Raw genomic sequence first — 17,253 nt, forward strand, 5'->3', positions numbered from 1 at the left:
TGTCTCTGCCTCTCTATCTCTGTGTCTCTCATGAGTAAATAAATAAAATCTTTAAGAAAAAGAATATAAAATATAAGATTAGGTGCATACCATTCAAGTTAGCTTGCCATATTTGGGTATATAAGACATACAAGGAAAATAATGAATAACCAATTTATTCATTAACACGTACTTACTAATTTCCTCCTGTATGCCAGGTACTATCCCTTGAACTGGATAGTGAGTGATACTTATTAAATGGATAGGACACATAGTAGTTTTATAATGTACGGACTTCCAGGAATGGTGGTATAAGCACAATGGTTAAGAGGGATACCAGGGAAGAGTAGAGTTACATGGTTAAATGGGGGTGCTAGAATAACAAACTTGATAAGGCTGCTGTGAAAACCTCATTGAAATATTGAATTGAAAATATTAAAAAAAAAAAAAGAAAATATTTAACACAGTGCCCAGGATATAGTACTTATTTTAAAAAGGTTAGCTATCATTCTTCTATGAATTTAGAGTAGGAATCAGCCAACTTTTTTCTGGTAAGTTACCAATCTAGTAAATATTTTAGACATTGTGGATTACAGATGGTTATAGCAACTCCTCAGCTGTGCTGTTACAGCACACAAGCAGCCTTACACCCTGCATAAGCGGAAGATATGACAATGTCCCAATAAAACTCGATAGAAAGATGCTGTTTGGCTCTCAGCCATCGTCCGCAAACCCCTGAGTTAGAAAAAGGAATGATTTCTTTTAGTTGGGGTGGCCGAAGAAGACTTCCCTGAGTTGAGATTTAAGTTAGATCTTGGCTTAAGATTCAGCTTGTTGAATGATTGATATCATGAGGATCCAAAAGGAGAGAAAAAGAATAGAAGTCTGGCTGTAGACAATAAGGATTGAATTTATTTTATTTGGAAGACAGTGAGGAGACAGAGGTGGCTGAAGAGGAAGGGGTGGGGAGCTTGCAAAGGCAATTTTTGTCTGAACCGAGCCCTGTAGACCTTGACCAGTGCAAGTTTTTGAGCAGGTGGGTGTCTTGTTTTAAGCAATGCTCAGAGGAGGCAAGTCTTGCAATATGATGGGAGCGGGAGAGAGGCAAGGGGTTGGAATCAGACCCTTTGGCAGGTGGTCCCTTTGTGAAGTAATGGACAATGTGCAACAGAGTAATAGCAGCGGGAAGATTGAGGAAGGAGTTCATTATGGGAATAATAGATGGTTGACTTTTACGAGTTTCACAAGCCCGAGATGAGACATTCTTAATGTAGGAACTAATATGTGTTGAGGGTCCCTTGGATGCAAGGCAGAGAATATTTGCATATCTGACGTCATTTGCTAATAGATCAGTTATTAGAACTAGAAAGCTGGTTTGTGAACTAACTGGGTAGAATTTTTCCTCTCTTTTTCAAACATGTTGAGCTAGTGCTTGTGAAGGTAAATCTAGGGGGAAATAGTAGTCAGCACTAACCTGCAAACCAGTGGGCAGTTGGGGGGCTTCTTTGAGGAAGCTATAGACTCCAGCAGTTTAGCTATAGAAATCCTAAACACCATTTGGGTAACAGTATGAGATGCACTACATGTATTTTTTACATTTTAAGGAAATTATATGATATGGGGAAATTGAGATACGTAAAAATGAAGATTTATAAAATGTAGACAATATCACTGGCTAAGTTTTCATTCATCATACATGATGTAGGAAAGATGGTAGGGTTCAAAGCCAGTGGTCAAGAAAGAATTCTTGAGTCATCTTTGGTGCAAAGAGATGGTTTTATTAACACACAGGGACAGGACTCTTGGGCAAAAAGCTGCCCTGGGGTCATGAGGAGTGGCCCAGTATATACTTTCAAGCTGGCAAGGGGTTAAGGATAGCTGAAGCCTCCCAGGTATTTTGGAAACAAAGTTTCCAGGATCTTGAGGGGGCTAGCTATTGTTAGGAAAAGATAATTTATTACTGTTTAGTAAAAACTCAGTCATGAGACCCTTTAGATGCATATTGGTGGGTCATATGCTTGGAGGATGATTGCCAACATGTATCTTGGGGTGTAGAGATAAAGAAGGTTTCCAACAGAATTTTTATATGTTAAAGTAGACTCGGGATCCTGGGGGCTGAGCTAAGATGGCCTTTTGGCCTTAGCAAAATATTAACATCGAGGCAGCAGGGTTTCTAGAGGAAGGTCCCTCGGCCTGTTTCAAGGACTTATTAATATGCCTATGACTAAATGTCAATGGGCTGTAGGTAGTAAAGAAATTTGCTAACTTTTCTTCTGCCTTTGTTTCCCACATGAACACACACACACACAAACTGTTAAGGAGTTTAGGTAATGGGTATATATTCTTATGGGTATGACCATTGAGCAGGTCAAGTTAAAGGTGAGAAGGTAGAGATATATATAGATATATGTATATCTGAGATACTTGGATAGAATTAATATTTGAAATCAGGAATGATTTTGAGGTCATGATTTTCAAATAAATTGGCTCAAGAAAAAGCTTTATTTTAACAGATGAAGATGGAAAGACTATACAGTATCCTAACAAGTCCGTCTAGACCAAATAAAATCTCCAATAAAAGGCTCTTAATAGAAATGTAGAAGGGATTCTTTTTTGAGAGAAAGAGTCTAATTTTGACTTTATTAAATTATTCAGGTTTTGATATATTCTCTATATATTTTTAATTCGATATGGAACTTTCATTTATTCTGAATTCTAATCTTAGGGAATGTTGTCTAGAGTTATTTTCGTGAGTATTATAGATATTAAAATGTGAATTCTATTCAAATGTTGGATCTTTAAAAATATAATAAAAGGAAACAAGACTTATTTTTCTTTTCTTTCCTTCCCCCCCCTCTTCTTCTGTATATGTGCTGCCGAAGCGAGCACCCCCCACTTCTTGTGAAAGGCAGCTTGATATAGCGGGAGGAGAAGGTTCTGTAATCAGTCAGAACTGGCCCTCTTTCTGATTCCACCGCTTGTAACCTGGGGCAAGCTACGTAATAAACTGAGCCTCAGCTCCATGAATATTAAATGATATTCAAAAAGCAGACAGTATGATATATGCATATACTTGGTATAATATAAACCTTTCCTAGATTAAATGCATTATAACTAGAAATCAGAATTCAGGAATAGATGCACTATCTTGGATTGATTATCTGTCTCCCAAATAATTTATTATGGGCCTCTTTTGCTTTGGATTTCTTGGTGAAGAAACATTGTGCTTTGAAGGATAAAGACATGTTTGTTTCTGCAAATTAATGAGAAATTTGGTTCAGTTCCAAAAACATTTATTGAGAGCTTATGGTATGGCAAGCACTGTGCCAGGTGTAGAAGACACAGAGATAAGTGGGATCCAAATTTGGCCTTGGGGAGCTTGCTGTGCAGTGTGGGGAAGAAGGAACATTTTGGGCACCTGAGGCCTGCCCACAGTGGAGATTAACCCTGACTTCTTCAGCTCCCTCCGGGGATCCCTTTTGGCTACATCTCTGTATATCTTAAAGAATGAGGGATCCCTGGGTGGCGCAGCGGTTTGGCGCCTGCCTTTGGCCCAGGGCGTGATCCTGGAGACCCGGGATCGAATCCCACATCGGGCTCCCGGTGCATGGAGCCTGCTTCTCCCTCTGCCTGTGTCTCTGCCCCTCTCTCTCTCTCTGTGACTATCATAAAAAAAAAAAAAAAAAAAAAGAATGACCAGCAAGTTGTCAGGTAAAGGGAAGTGCCAGGTGTTACTTAGTGACAGATTCAGGCTTGAAACTCCAATCATTTGGGGGCCCTGTTAAGAAAAATACAATAAAATTACAAATATAGTATTTGGTAAAAATGGATGTATTTAGAATGAGAAAAGAATCAATAAAAAAGTCAGGATTTGGGTCCCTTTTTTTGTGGTCACATTTAAGCAGAGATGCTGACATAAAAAATGTAGGGCAGCCCGGGTGGCTCAGCGGTTTAGCGCTGCCTTCAGCCCGGGATGTGATCCTGGAGACCTGGGATCGAGTCCTGCATCGGGCCCCTTGCATGGAGCCTGTTTCTCCCTCTGCCTGTGTCTCTGCCTCTCTCTTTCTGTGTCTCTCATGAATGAATAAATAAATGAAATCTTAAAAAAAAATGTAGTAAAGCTTCCTGATAGCAGCAGGCTGACCCTCCCCACCTATGAAACACTATGACTCCAGCAACAACCAACTGGTATACCAGCCGCGGAAAGGGCTGGGCCCCTAGGCTTGCATGTCATTGGTTCAAAGCAATTCTATCTGGATTCATGAACTCTTTGGAAAGTTTTTTTTTAAAACAGCTCCTATTCATTGGCCTGAAGCATCCTAAACGTGAAGTTCAGAACAGGTAAGTGAGATCTGTGTGGAAGTGGTTAGGTCTACAATATTTACAAAAGGTTTATTGTCTTCAGGCCATTTATTCAATAGAGAACAGAATCATTAAAACATTTCTTTAGAAATGTTAAATTGCCAACCTGCGCCCAAAATATTGTGCTCACCTTAATTAGTATTGTTCAACTTTCTCAATGATTGCTATTTTTCCATTGTAGCCCAAGGTGGTTGTTACAGCATCATTTGGTATTGAACCTGGAAGGAGAGTAGAATACATCCCACTTCTAGAAGAAGCACTGAAATTAGGACAGCACAAACCAGATAACGTTCTCATTTATAATCGTCCGAATATGGTAATCTGAATTTTGAATTTGGTTCTTGCTTATGATGATGTGCTAAGGATGATTCTAGTTTTGGCCATGAAGCACATATAATATGCAATGATAATGAATTGGATTCTATGCATAGTCTATTATGGTGGTCTATATTAATTTAAATTATGATAATAATGATAGTACCAAACACTGTTTACCATATGATTTTTGATACTCTACTAATGAATAGTTTAAAAAATCTTCCTGATAATATTATGAGCTAGAGGATAGCATTATTCCTATGTTATGTAAGAGAAATCTAATAAACAGAATTAAAACGACTTGCCCAGCTAGTAAACATCAGGCTCATGATCAGAATGCACACACTCTGAGTATATGCTTGATCCCTCAGCTCTCCTGCCTTGTGGAGTGGTATGATTAATTTCATATAAAATTTGTCTTTTAAAAACTTTAGAGAAGGCATTTAGTCTGGAAATAAAACTATATTCACGAAAGCAAAATATAAATATTCTAAACAGAGAAATTATTTTGTGATCCATGAAGGAAGAAAAAGCAATATAAGACAACAATGAATACATTTTACAGTGCTTTTTCTAGTAAATTTGATCTAATGACCACCTTATTTTACATCTATGCAAGTGCATCTATGCAGCTATTTATAGTGGAACCAGCTTAGGTTCCTAGCAGATTAAAATTTTTTTGCAGAAGGAAAATTAAAAGAGCGCAAAAAATTGTGTAATTTTATGGAACTCTTGAGAGGTTATCTGCAGAAAATGCTTAAATGACAAGATATAAGAATAGAAAGCATTAAAACTATGTCATTTTGATTACCACCTAGCAATTCCCATTACCACATTAAATTCCTGTGTAAAGTTTTAGTAGTCTGTGGTTCATGAACTGCTGCACTCAATGATTTTAATATTCTTACTGTCTCAAAGAATTTTGAGTTTCTTTCAGATGCCCTCAAGCATATTTTTTAAAAGGCTTATTGCTTTTAAGTCAGGGAATACAAAGTCAGCAATAAAAGAGACTTTGGGTATGAGGAGGTTGGAGAAAAGGTAGGAACACATACACACACACATATGAAGTATTTCTGTGAATATGTGTGTAGCAATTGCACATATATAAACTCATGAATTTGTAAAGAATTTATGCTAGGCCCAAAGCTAAGTACTTTCCTATACTTCTTATTTAATTCTCACAAAGCAATGAAGTAGATGTTATTACTGGTCTCATTTTACAGATGAAGAAACTCAGCTATGGAGAGGTCATAGCCCAAGGTCACAGCTAATAAGTGGTTCCAAGATTTGAATGTTGATTCAATGACTTTAACCAACAAGATATATGCTCTTTCTTTTACTTTATCAGCACATTTGATATAGATATGCAAGTTTCCTCTTCATATTTTTTTAATGCAAATCTCTTGTCTTTCCTCTTTATAGGCAGAGATCCCCTCCTCTGTCCCTCCTTCCCATAATGGCTCACTTCCTCTCATTTTCCTTTTTTTCTTGAGACTCTTCCTTATATTTTGACTTATCTTTATTTTAGATGAGGGCTTTGGATGCCCTTTATAGTAGGCCTGCTGTTTAGTTAGTAATTAAGCCCAGTGGACTGGCTTTGCTTTCAGTTTAAAGACACAAATTATGAGGCTCGGTGGTGTGTCTCATTAACCAGAATTACATTTTTGCCAAAGGAGGTAAAATCCTGGCTGCTACTCCTAAGCCTCAAGCAAACAACAACAGAATCAAAGGAATATCATATCAGTCAGCTCTGGTGCTCTACCAATATTGCCTTTTAGGAATGATAACAGGACATGTCTACAGAAGTGAATGTATATATGTAAAAGTTATTGCTGATTTTTCCCTCTCTTCCTTTTGCCAAGTCTTCTTTACGTATGCCTAAAGGGTTTTCTTAGCCTGAAGAATAACCATTCATTCATGTCCTTTATTACATTTGATCTGTGATATTTTTTGTGATCATTCAATTGACAATTTTCATTATGCAGTGTGATAATTTTCTTATAAGCCTGTTATTGTAATGTTAAAGACTTGGTAATTTGAAATTAGTTGTGTTTATCTGATCCTTAAAAACAAGTGGAAATGTACAATTTGGTTACACTTAACTATTTTTATTTATCTCAGTGGCACATTCAGTATCTATCAGAGCAAGGGTGGAGAAGCCAATTGAGCCTTACACTTCACCTTCGTGAAGTTCAATTCTGATTGTTACCTAAATGTGATTATTCACAGAGGCACTGTATTTATGATACTAGATTGAAGTGTTATTTTGTAAATGTACTCACTTAAATATATGAACATTTTTACAACCCTGATTAATATGTTAAGGATCCTGAGAAATGGAAATGGCCTGGCTATTCTAAATCCCTCAGAGTCTCTGGGCTTCACTCGGGGATCACCTTGATAAAATGAATGGTTACATATGCTCTGTAGGTGGTGGATCTTACTAATTTTCACTGAGGAATGTATAGCCTTGCCTGTGCCTGTACTAATAAATTCACCAAATATAAACTTTCCTGATGTGTCATCTGGGGCTTAGTTAACATTTCAGAAAATAATCAGACATGTACTGAATCTTAATTCTACTTAAATAGCTGTCTCCTCATTAGAATAAGTTTCCCATAAGCCACTTCCCTGCTCTTTATCTGTCTAGCTTGTTTTGTTGGCAGTATTTTAAATAAAGAGGTCTCATCTCTCTAATTTGTCTCTGACTAACTCATGACTCTATTATTATAAAGTTTACAGCGCAGAGCTTGGTTCTAGGAACAAAAAAGAAAATAAACATTTCTACTATATTAATCAGTGACTTCGATGGAGGAAAAATTGGATAGCATTTTAGATATGTCACATATGCTCATTAATTTTCAAAACTAATTTTTGTTTTTGGAAAAGCAAAAATTTATTTCTCCCCCACCCCTGAAAATGATATAATATTTTCTCATTTGGAAAGACAGACACAATATTAGTTCTAAATTACCCTTGTATGAAGAAACATTTTAATGGGTGAGTTGACATTTCATTGTGAAGACTTTAGCTCCAAAATAAAAGAAAAAAATTTAAAAAAATAGAAATTGGCTTATAATGTTAGTAGTGTATATATGTTTATGGAAAACATGAACCTCTGTTAGCTAAGTTCTGACTGTTGATGAAAACATGACTGCATCACATTGGATTTCTTAAGGATATCCTTTGATTTGAAAAAAATATGTTCTTTTGTCAGTTCGTTTGAAGCCAATATCAAATTGTTGGACTTTTTAGGAATATTTTTAACTCGTGACCCTGAAATACATAGTCATAAATCTGATATTTAGTGCTGTCTAGGCCTAGATTTTCAGGCAGATGCTCAGACGAATATATATAAAGTCAGTTTCCACTGTTCTGATTTAACCTCCTTTGTTCAGTGCATATTTTTGTATACTTCCTGTGTAGGAGACAGTTCCTTTGGTTCCAGGTCGTGACCTTGATTGGGATGAGGAGATGGCCAAAGCACAGTCACATGACTGTGTTCCTGTTCTTTCGGAACACCCGCTGTATATTCTTTACACATCCGGAACAACGGGGCTGCCCAAGGTACTTGCTCTCTGAGGGATAAGTATCTGTAGCAGCAGATTTTTTTGTGCCCTGAGAATGTTTGATTACTGAGTAAAAATGCAGATTGTACCTAGAGATTTAGACTTGGGTAGTTTATATCTTAAAGGAATGTTGTGTTTAAATCCTGAAAAATATTAATCATATTTCATGTCAGATGATTTCCCTCGATTTCTTTCAAAATCTTCACATACATCAGCAGTTGCAATTGCTCTAGTAAGCCATTAAGATGAATGGATATTGGTTTAACCAAATTTTAATGATTAAAACATCAGTTGGTTTAATAAAAGTCTACAAAACTGTTTTAAATGAAATATTTTTATTCTCTAAACCGAGATATAACTTTTGTGGAGTATGGAATTGATTTTTGATCTAAGGGAATTTGATTCTTTATTATAAACGCAAGTTTGAGAATTGATGTAGACGGTCTGAACAACGGGCAGTGTATCCAGAGTATTGAACTATGTGATTTGCAACACTGAAGACACTCAAGGATTTTTAAACTGCTTACCATGAAAGGTGTCTTCACAAAACAAAGTTAGAAGCATCAATATGTTGAAGGTGTCAGATAACAAATAAATACCACTTTTGTCTGTGTCTCTAAATAATACTGTTTCTTCATACAACTTCACAAAGGCTTATAGTGTCATTTTCCTATTCATTTTTATTAAGGAGTTCAACAGTCACTGAATCATAAAATTTTACTAGGGGAAGGGACTTCCACGATCACTTGCATCCCATGAGAGCAGTGGCCTCTTTATTAATATTAGATTTCTGTAGCATCAGAGTTCTGAGATATAATTTGTCATATAATAGTGGTTCCACTTGATTAGTCTTAAAAAAATTAGGATGTCCCATATAAAACTCATTTGCCTGTATAAAATGAAACATTTGGTAAGGAATGTATTCTCTCCGAGGACAGAGACCATGCTTTATTACATTTTAGTCTACAATCATGCTTGGTATGTAGTTTGGTACTTAATAAATTTTTGTTCAGTGAATAAATAAATAAATGCATATAGATAAATATATTTGTGTCATTGTAGAATCAAGCTCTTATGATTTCTTTAACAACTCTGGTCATCTGAAAAATATTCCTTCATATTGATGACTATGTCTTGTTCAAGCAGTCCAAATGATCTTTTGGACCCAAATCATAACCCCCTACCTTTTGTAATTTTGCATTATACATCAGTCACATAGAGTCTAACTGAATGTTTGGCTATAAAATAAAAGGAGATTCAGAAAATTATAATCTTATAGAAAAGTATGAACATGAGAGAGGAAACCCCTGACCCTGAAAACAGTATAACCTAACCAAATAAAAAAGAACCCTTCAAAAATCACTTTAGCTCCTATAAGCCTGAAGGATTCTTATTAAAACATTTGTGCCACTTCAGGATTTTAAATTACCCTGAATTTCACTGTGGCCTGAATGGGGATCTTTACAACAGGAACAGAAGAGCTTGTCAGTGACTCAAAACTGACTCAGCCTATGTGGTAGAAATGACAGTAACATATAGGGCATCAAATCTAAAAAGTGGTGGTTCCAAATAAGGAGGCTTTTTTCCAGGTTTTGTCTAGGTCAAGAACTTCTCTTTTCAAGTCCTACATGCCCAAACTGAAGATCATTTGAAGATTCGTTCATTCTCATTTTCTTCCTAATGCACCATCTTGAAGATAATCTGTTTCAGTAGATTGGAGAAGGCTTTCATTGTGTGGAGATCTCTGTGTTGAATTCAGCTCCATTCAATATATGTGTATTGACTGTTCATTCTGTGCTAAAAGATATGAGTGAACCCCAGTCCCTTCATTCCAGTGGGTTGAAGTATATATGAATGCAGACTGGTTGGAGGTTTTTTGTTCTGTGTGTGTGTGTGTGTGTGTGTGTGTCTCCAGCTGGCCAAAACACTGATGGGGAATGGACAGAGGGGAATGAGAAGATGAGGCCTCGCTGGAAGACAGGCACTCACACTTGTGACGTTGTGACCAAGCTCAGTGGACAAAGGCATCTGGATGTTAGCACCTCCTCTGGCCTGTCAAGATAAAGGTCCATCCTTGGTGCTCAGAGGCCAGTCCTGAGTCAGTCTTGCTCTCTGAATTGTTCCTTTGGTCTTTATTTTTTGCACGGGAACATCTCACTGATAGGGAGGCTGTGTTATTGTTCCATACCCAGGAGACAACACCCTCTCTCTTTCTCTCTCTCTTGGAAAAGATGACATTGGTCTCTTACAGTCATTAAGTTCCACAGATATTACTGAGCACCCATATATCCCAATGTGCATATATGTGTCTGGCTCTCTTTTTAGAAGTTTATATTCTATAGCCAGGACACAGGCACTAAACAAAAAGCTATGTAATGTATGAAAAGTGTTATGAGGAAAAATAACGCAGGGTAATGGGACCAAATAGTGGGAAGAGTGAGAGAGCTGTTCCACCAAAGGATGGTCAAAGAAAGCTCTTATAAGATGACATGTGAAGGATGAATAAAAGTTCTTCATAGAGTGGCATCACAGAGAGGAGGGCATATAGGCAGAAAGGGTTAGCATAAGCAAGGGAAGGAGCATGCAAGAAAGTTTCCAGGATGGCTAGTGCATATGGTACAAGTGCAGAGGAGAAATGACTAGATATATAGGCAGGAGCCAGACTCAAAATTTAGCCAAGAAGTTTAGGTTATATTCTGTATATAAGGGATGGGGAACACTAATGCTACTTAAGCGAGAGAGAAGAATATGAAGGAAGCAACATTTTGGTGTGAAGATACACAAGTACATACAATGGAGGCAAGGAGATTCATTTTCAGGCTTTTAGGGCTTCATTTAGGAGAGCATCTAATTAACAGAAATCAGAATTTGAACGATCAAAGATAAGAGTGAGGCAGAGGAGGGGTCCAAGATTTGAAACTGAGAGCACAGGAGAATGATGGTTTTGGATATTTACTAAACACAGTGGGTGGGTTGGGGCAGGAGAAACTCGGAATTTTGGAACATATTGAGTGTGACGGATCTCTGGGCCATTAACATGGAGATGCCTAGCCAAAAGTTGGAGGTGAAGGTCTGGGTCCCAGAAGTGCATGTGGGTTGGGAGATAGACCTTGAGACCCTTTGTGGGTCCTCAATACAGAGCTCTGGTGTTTAAGCATGGGAGTGAGTAGGTTTTGCAAAGTAGGGCATGTAGAAGGGCAAGAAAAAGTAGTCGTGTCTCAAGGTCCCACAGGACTACTTCCTTCGTCCCTCTAGTGCACTTTGGAATTTCAGTTGAATCAAAATTATACATTGTCAGCAAACCTTTATGCCATTTATTTTATTCTGTCTTATGCCTATGTTTTTGTTTACTTATCTGCATAACATTGCACATTCTCAGAGGTCTTAGAATATATTTCAGACGTCTTTGGCTGCAGTATGTCACTGTCCTAAAAACTGGGCCATGGTAAATCCTCAGATTCGTTAAATGATCTTTTGCTTCTCCAGTTAGTTCCCGGATTCCTCTTTATTCATAAGATTCTTTTTTTTTTTTTTTTTTTTTTTTACGATAGTCACACACACACACACAGAGAAAGAGAGAGAGAGAGAGGCAGAGACATAGGCAGAGGGAGAAGCAGGCTCCATGCACCGGGAGCCCGGCGTGGGATTCGATCCCTGGTCTCCAGGATCGCACCCTGGGCCAAAGGCAGGCGCCAAACCGCTGCGCCACCCAGGGATCCCTATTCATAAGATTCTCATTTCACTTTTGGCAGGTACAATCAGGATTAATGGGATCTGAAATTTTAATATTTGGATTCCCAGAATAGAAGTACAGGAAAGATGAGCACACATACGTTTATGAAGCATTTAAATATAAATTTCATGTCGTCCTATAATTTGTTCTCTCAATCTTTGATCTTCATGAGGAAAAATAATGTTGTGAGCCCATAAAAATAATTCTGCTTAAAAATACTCATTTCTCATAGGCACATATTAGACACACATAAGGCAATCTATTCTTTGGTTAGAAGTTGCAGATATATTTAGGGCATATTTGCATCTCTGCGTCTGCCAGCCCTGGATTTGTCAGGTCGCTGTGTGATAGGTTAATCTGTCAGCTGCTGTAAATATTCCCGCAACCACACTGAGCTGCTTTGCATACATTTCTGCAGTGTTGTGGCCTTCTATCCTGGTTAGTTTGGGTGCTTGTACCCAGGATACTTCAAAGAATCCCTCATCTGGATGGGGTGTCCTTTTGCAAGGGGGAGATCTAGTGATGTATCTTCTTACACCTTGATATCACGAAGGGACAGTGATAATCACACACACACACACACACACACACACACACACACACGAAGCTAACAAACAAAAAAAGCCCAGTGCCAAAGCAGAAAAGCAGGGTAGGATAAAGAGGGAAAGAAAGCAAAGTATTGAAAGGAAACCACGAGAGGATATCATGTTAAGTGAAAGAAGTCAGAGAAAGACAAATACCATATGAACTCACTTATATGTGAAATTGAAAAAAATGAAACAAAACAGAAACAGACCTCTGGATACAGAGGACAATCTGATGGTTGCCAGAGGAGAGGGGCTGATGAGATGGGCAAAATAGAGGAAGGGGGAAAAGAGGTAACTTTCTTCCAGTTAAGAAATAAATAAGACACGGGGATAATGTGTGCAAACTATAAGGAATAGAGTTAATCATATGTAACAGCTTTGTATGGTGATGGACAGTAGCTGGATTGGTCATGGTGATCACTTCCCAATGTACATAAATATTGAATCACTATGTTGTACCTGAAACTGACATAATATTGTATGTCAAGCACACTTGAAGAAAAGAAAGAAAAAAAAAGAAGCAAATGAACAAAAAAAAAAAAAAAAGAAAAAGAAAGGAAGGCATGATGAGAAAGTGGTGGGCCTTTAGTCCTGATGCACATTAACACAATTTATGTCACTTCTACTCCTACATATGTTAGGTGACATTCATATTTCTTACCCTAGAGCAAAAAAATAGGAGAAAGTCAAATAAAAAAGCAGTGAACTTTTTTTTTTTTTATCTGTGGTACAATTCTTGCAGTTAAAATGCTGAACTTGCTATACTTTTGCCTCTTATCTCACAGTTGTTCAGATCAATAAAAAATTATATTGCTGCTAAAGTACCATCCGTAGAGGCAGCTTCAGAGTTATCCGAAAGCCTGTAGAAAGAGATTTTATGTTTGATGCTCTATCCCAAATGGAACCATTCCATTTCAACTAATATGATTCACTAGGTTCTACAAGTTTCAAAGCTTTCTCCCAACATAGAAGACTACTCAAAAAAAAAAAAAAGAATTGTATTTTTCTTACATGTACGTTGTTCACTCAACTGTTCACAGTATTGAATCAGTCAACAAATGTATTACATGCCTGTTCCATGGCAGTTACCGTGCTGGAGATGAAGAGGCATTCTCATTGTGTGTGTGTGTGTGTGGTGGGGGACACAGCCCTAGGTCAGGCTGGTCACTCCAAAGACGTTTGCTGGCCCAGGAGCCAAGGAAGAAACAGGAAAGACACTTAACACAAACTGTAGGGTTGGAGATGACTTCAAGATGACGTGGTACTTTCATGATGTCTTTGAGTACTTGTGTGATGAAGTAGGAGTTAACTGGGATCAGGGAAGAGGTGGGAGCGGTGGTTCATTCTAGAAAGAAGGGATATCATCTGTAAAGCCATTATAAGGACAAGATTATTGTTGATCTGTTGGATTTTTTTTTTTAAGTAATCAGAACTGTATCTTTTATTTCTCGACTCACGGACCCCAGCCATGGGGGTGATGGATTTCTTTTAGTTAGGTAAAATATTTATTTACCCTTTCTTCTTTTGTTCTTCACCTCAACTTGTCAGGCCAAATTACAACACACGCGCACACACACGTAAGCATCTATATTTACACATGCATGCGTGAATAAATACATACCACATGGATGGAAATATGCATATTATGTTTTGTACAAGCACGTTGCAGAGTCGGATGACAGAGGAGCTCAACTTAGTATGACGTTCTCTGGAGTACTCCACACTTCCCTTCCCTGAGTATTGTGAGATCTGCTTTCCAGATTTTTATAGATCCACTAAAAAAGAAAACACTTTAGGGATGAAGAATCCCAAACTCCTAATCTTACCATACTCAGTCTTTCATCTTCTTCTGATAAAACCCATATTGTTCTGTATTTTTCTTACATTGTGGCAACAAACACTGCATACTGCACTTGGTGCTGACATGTTTTATGTTTTCATATTTTATGTTTTAATAGCCCCATTTATGAAATTTTGTGGTTTTCCTTGTTTTCAAAGGCAGCTCATTAAGCTGAAAGTCATAAAGAACCATCTGGGATGATTTTGTGGTCCCGTTCGTGGGTGACTAATAACCAGCCTTTAACTTTATCTGTGTGGATTGAAGTTCTTAAATGCCCATATACATTAAAAATGTGTTGTTGTTTCGTATTAAAGAGCAAAACATTGTCTTCTCTTGCATTTTTGAGCTAGAATTCACTTTCATGTCTTTATTTGGAGTATAGAGTGTTACTCCCACCCAGAAATTTTTCAAGTTTCCCAGAAGACTTTAAAGTGTTATAGCTAATGCTCCAAAAACCAGAACAGTATATTGGCAGGTTGCAGGGCTTTTCTTTTTTCTTTTCTTTTCTTTCTTTCTTTTTTTTTTTAACCGGGCTTTTCTGACAATATATTAGTACATCCAGTGTTTTTACTTTTAAGGTAGATGGAGTATTAAGTACATAAGGAAAGTAATAACAGACATTCAAAAGAGTAAAATGCAGCATGCTTGGACTTTAGGGGTAAGCACTGATATTAAATGTTTTTACCTTATACTTAAGATTTCAAATATGTTTTAAAAGAGCTTTTAGTTTCAGATTTATTTGGACTATTAGAGTATAATGATTTTGTTTTTGAGAATTGTTTATGTGTTTTCAGAGGCTGAACAAAGTTTCTCTTTCGCTTTTTAATTATCATTACTTGGAAAATATGATTATGAATAAGAAACCAAAAAATACTTTATCTTCTTATTTTTTTAGTCACATATTAATATTATAACAAAGAAATTATCTTTGTAAACCTAATCTTTCAATTTTTATTTTACTTAAAACTTTTTATGAAAGATCTACATGAAGAACATGAAATTATGCAGTTTTTTCTCTACACCATATCAGATACACAGAAAATTGAAAACTATTACCCAAATATTTTAGAGAAAAAGACTAAATTTCAGATCTATTATCTAGATTAATGAATGATAAAATGTTACTTTATAGAAATTTTTATACTCATCCATAAAAAATAAAAATTGTTATCAAAGACCAATGAAAAACAAACATCACAGCTTTTCTCTCTCCAGTAGCTCCATTTCAGTTGTTTTTAATGAGAACTTTTTATGGAAACCTTTAATTGCTTTAACAGTTTCTGTCTTTTGAATGATATCAGCACAAGGGAAAATAAAAAGCAATGATTGCTAGAACTAAGGAAATAATTTTGTTAATAAGATACTAAATTAAATTAAAAATACCTTATAATTTTAAATATTTTTTCATTCATGATCTCATTTTTAAGTCCCACTTTTTTTGCCCAAATGGATTTAAGCATCCACCATTTTATGGGGAACCCAGCATTGGTTAATATCCTTTAAAGAAGGGTAAAGGATAAAGTCCACTTGAGAGGTAAAAAGAAATTTAATCCTTTCAATAATATTTTTAGTTTTACAAATGAGTTACTACTCATTTATGTTTTTTCTAGCCCTTTCTTCCTTTTCATCATTCCTAGTTGACTCCTCTTCTGTACCATATAATCTAAAAATTTACCCTTCTATCCTAGTTAGTTTGGGTGCTTGTATTCAGGATACTTCAAACAATTCCTCATCTGGATGGGGTGTCCTTTTGCAAGGGGGAGATTTAGTGACGTTGCAAATTGCAATGATTAATATCAAATTCCTCAAAGTATTGAATCATAAGAAAAGATCTCAAAAAAACAAACTAATGAGTGAAGTTCAAGAAAAATAGTACAGAATATAGGAGGAAAGAGCTGCTCAGTTTACACGGGGGAAATGCACGTGTGAAATCTTCTGGCAGGGGGCTAAGGATTTCTAATACTCCGATGATGATCCAGAGAGCCAGCTGCATGCTAACCATGTCATGCATCGCAGAGAGTAGCTGTCAAATGCCAAGGAAGCTGCATGTGACATTTGCCAAGGGGCCAGGTGTTTCTGCTGGTAGATAAAGTGTGTTCCACAGCTTGGTACCTATGTTTTATTAGTGGTACCTAAGGAGAACAGCTACTTTAGTCACTAATGGAAAGTCGGTATGTTTTTCATTTCTCTGATTCACGCATGTACGTTAAAGCTGGTGAGTTATGCCGAAAGGTTCCAACTAGTAGTACATTTATTAATTAGGGCCCTGTTTACCTTTAGGTAAAATAATTATTTTCTGCATAAAGTAATAATAGTTGCTCTACTAGAAGATGCTTCCAAATGCATGTGAATGAAATATAGCTTGTTTTTAAGCAAGCATTCACTTGATCATTTTTTTTCACTTGATCATTTTGAATATTCACGCCGTTAATCCTTTTTAAGTCACTGATGATTAATGTTTATAGTGAAGCAATAAATGCAATTATTAAATTTATCATCAGCTTTTATTTATGGTGACTCTTGTGCCAGTTTTCAAATAGTAATCTTGTATTAGAGTTGAATATGTTCAGTATTGTGGATAGCTGCTAGAAACTGGTTCTTGAAAGCTGTAATACTGTGATGTAGCAATCCCTACTTTTGCCCCAAATGTAATATAGGGCAAATCTGTCAGCCTTAGATCCGACCCAGGAGGATTGCTTTGTCAGAATTCCAGAATTCATCATGAAAGAATCCTTTAGCTCTCATACTATGACAGCAGGAACCCCAGTATAGCATTGTAATGAGGCTCCGGATAGAATATGACTTTGTTTCCTCTAAGCATCCTACTATTATTTAATAATATCAAGGAATAGCCATCCTTATATT

General features: G+C 36.7%; 1 protein-coding gene across 3 annotated transcripts in view; it reads left to right on the forward strand.

Moving 5' to 3' along the window:
• The window catches only part of ACSS3 (acyl-CoA synthetase short chain family member 3), a 141,669-nt gene that overhangs the window by 46,255 nt on the left and 78,161 nt on the right, over nucleotides 1-17,253 (forward strand). For all 3 annotated transcript variants that reach the window (XM_072724503.1, XM_072724502.1, XM_072724504.1), the window contains 2 exons: nucleotides 4,523-4,657; nucleotides 8,086-8,226. In XM_072724503.1, the coding sequence (XP_072580604.1) occupies nucleotides 4,523-4,657; nucleotides 8,086-8,226 (276 nt within the window). The remainder of the gene's footprint in view (nucleotides 1-4,522; nucleotides 4,658-8,085; nucleotides 8,227-17,253) is intronic.

The sequence above is a fragment of the Vulpes vulpes genome, chromosome 10, assembly GCF_048418805.1.
Source record: "Vulpes vulpes isolate BD-2025 chromosome 10, VulVul3, whole genome shotgun sequence".
NCBI lineage: Eukaryota > Metazoa > Chordata > Mammalia > Carnivora > Canidae > Vulpes > Vulpes vulpes.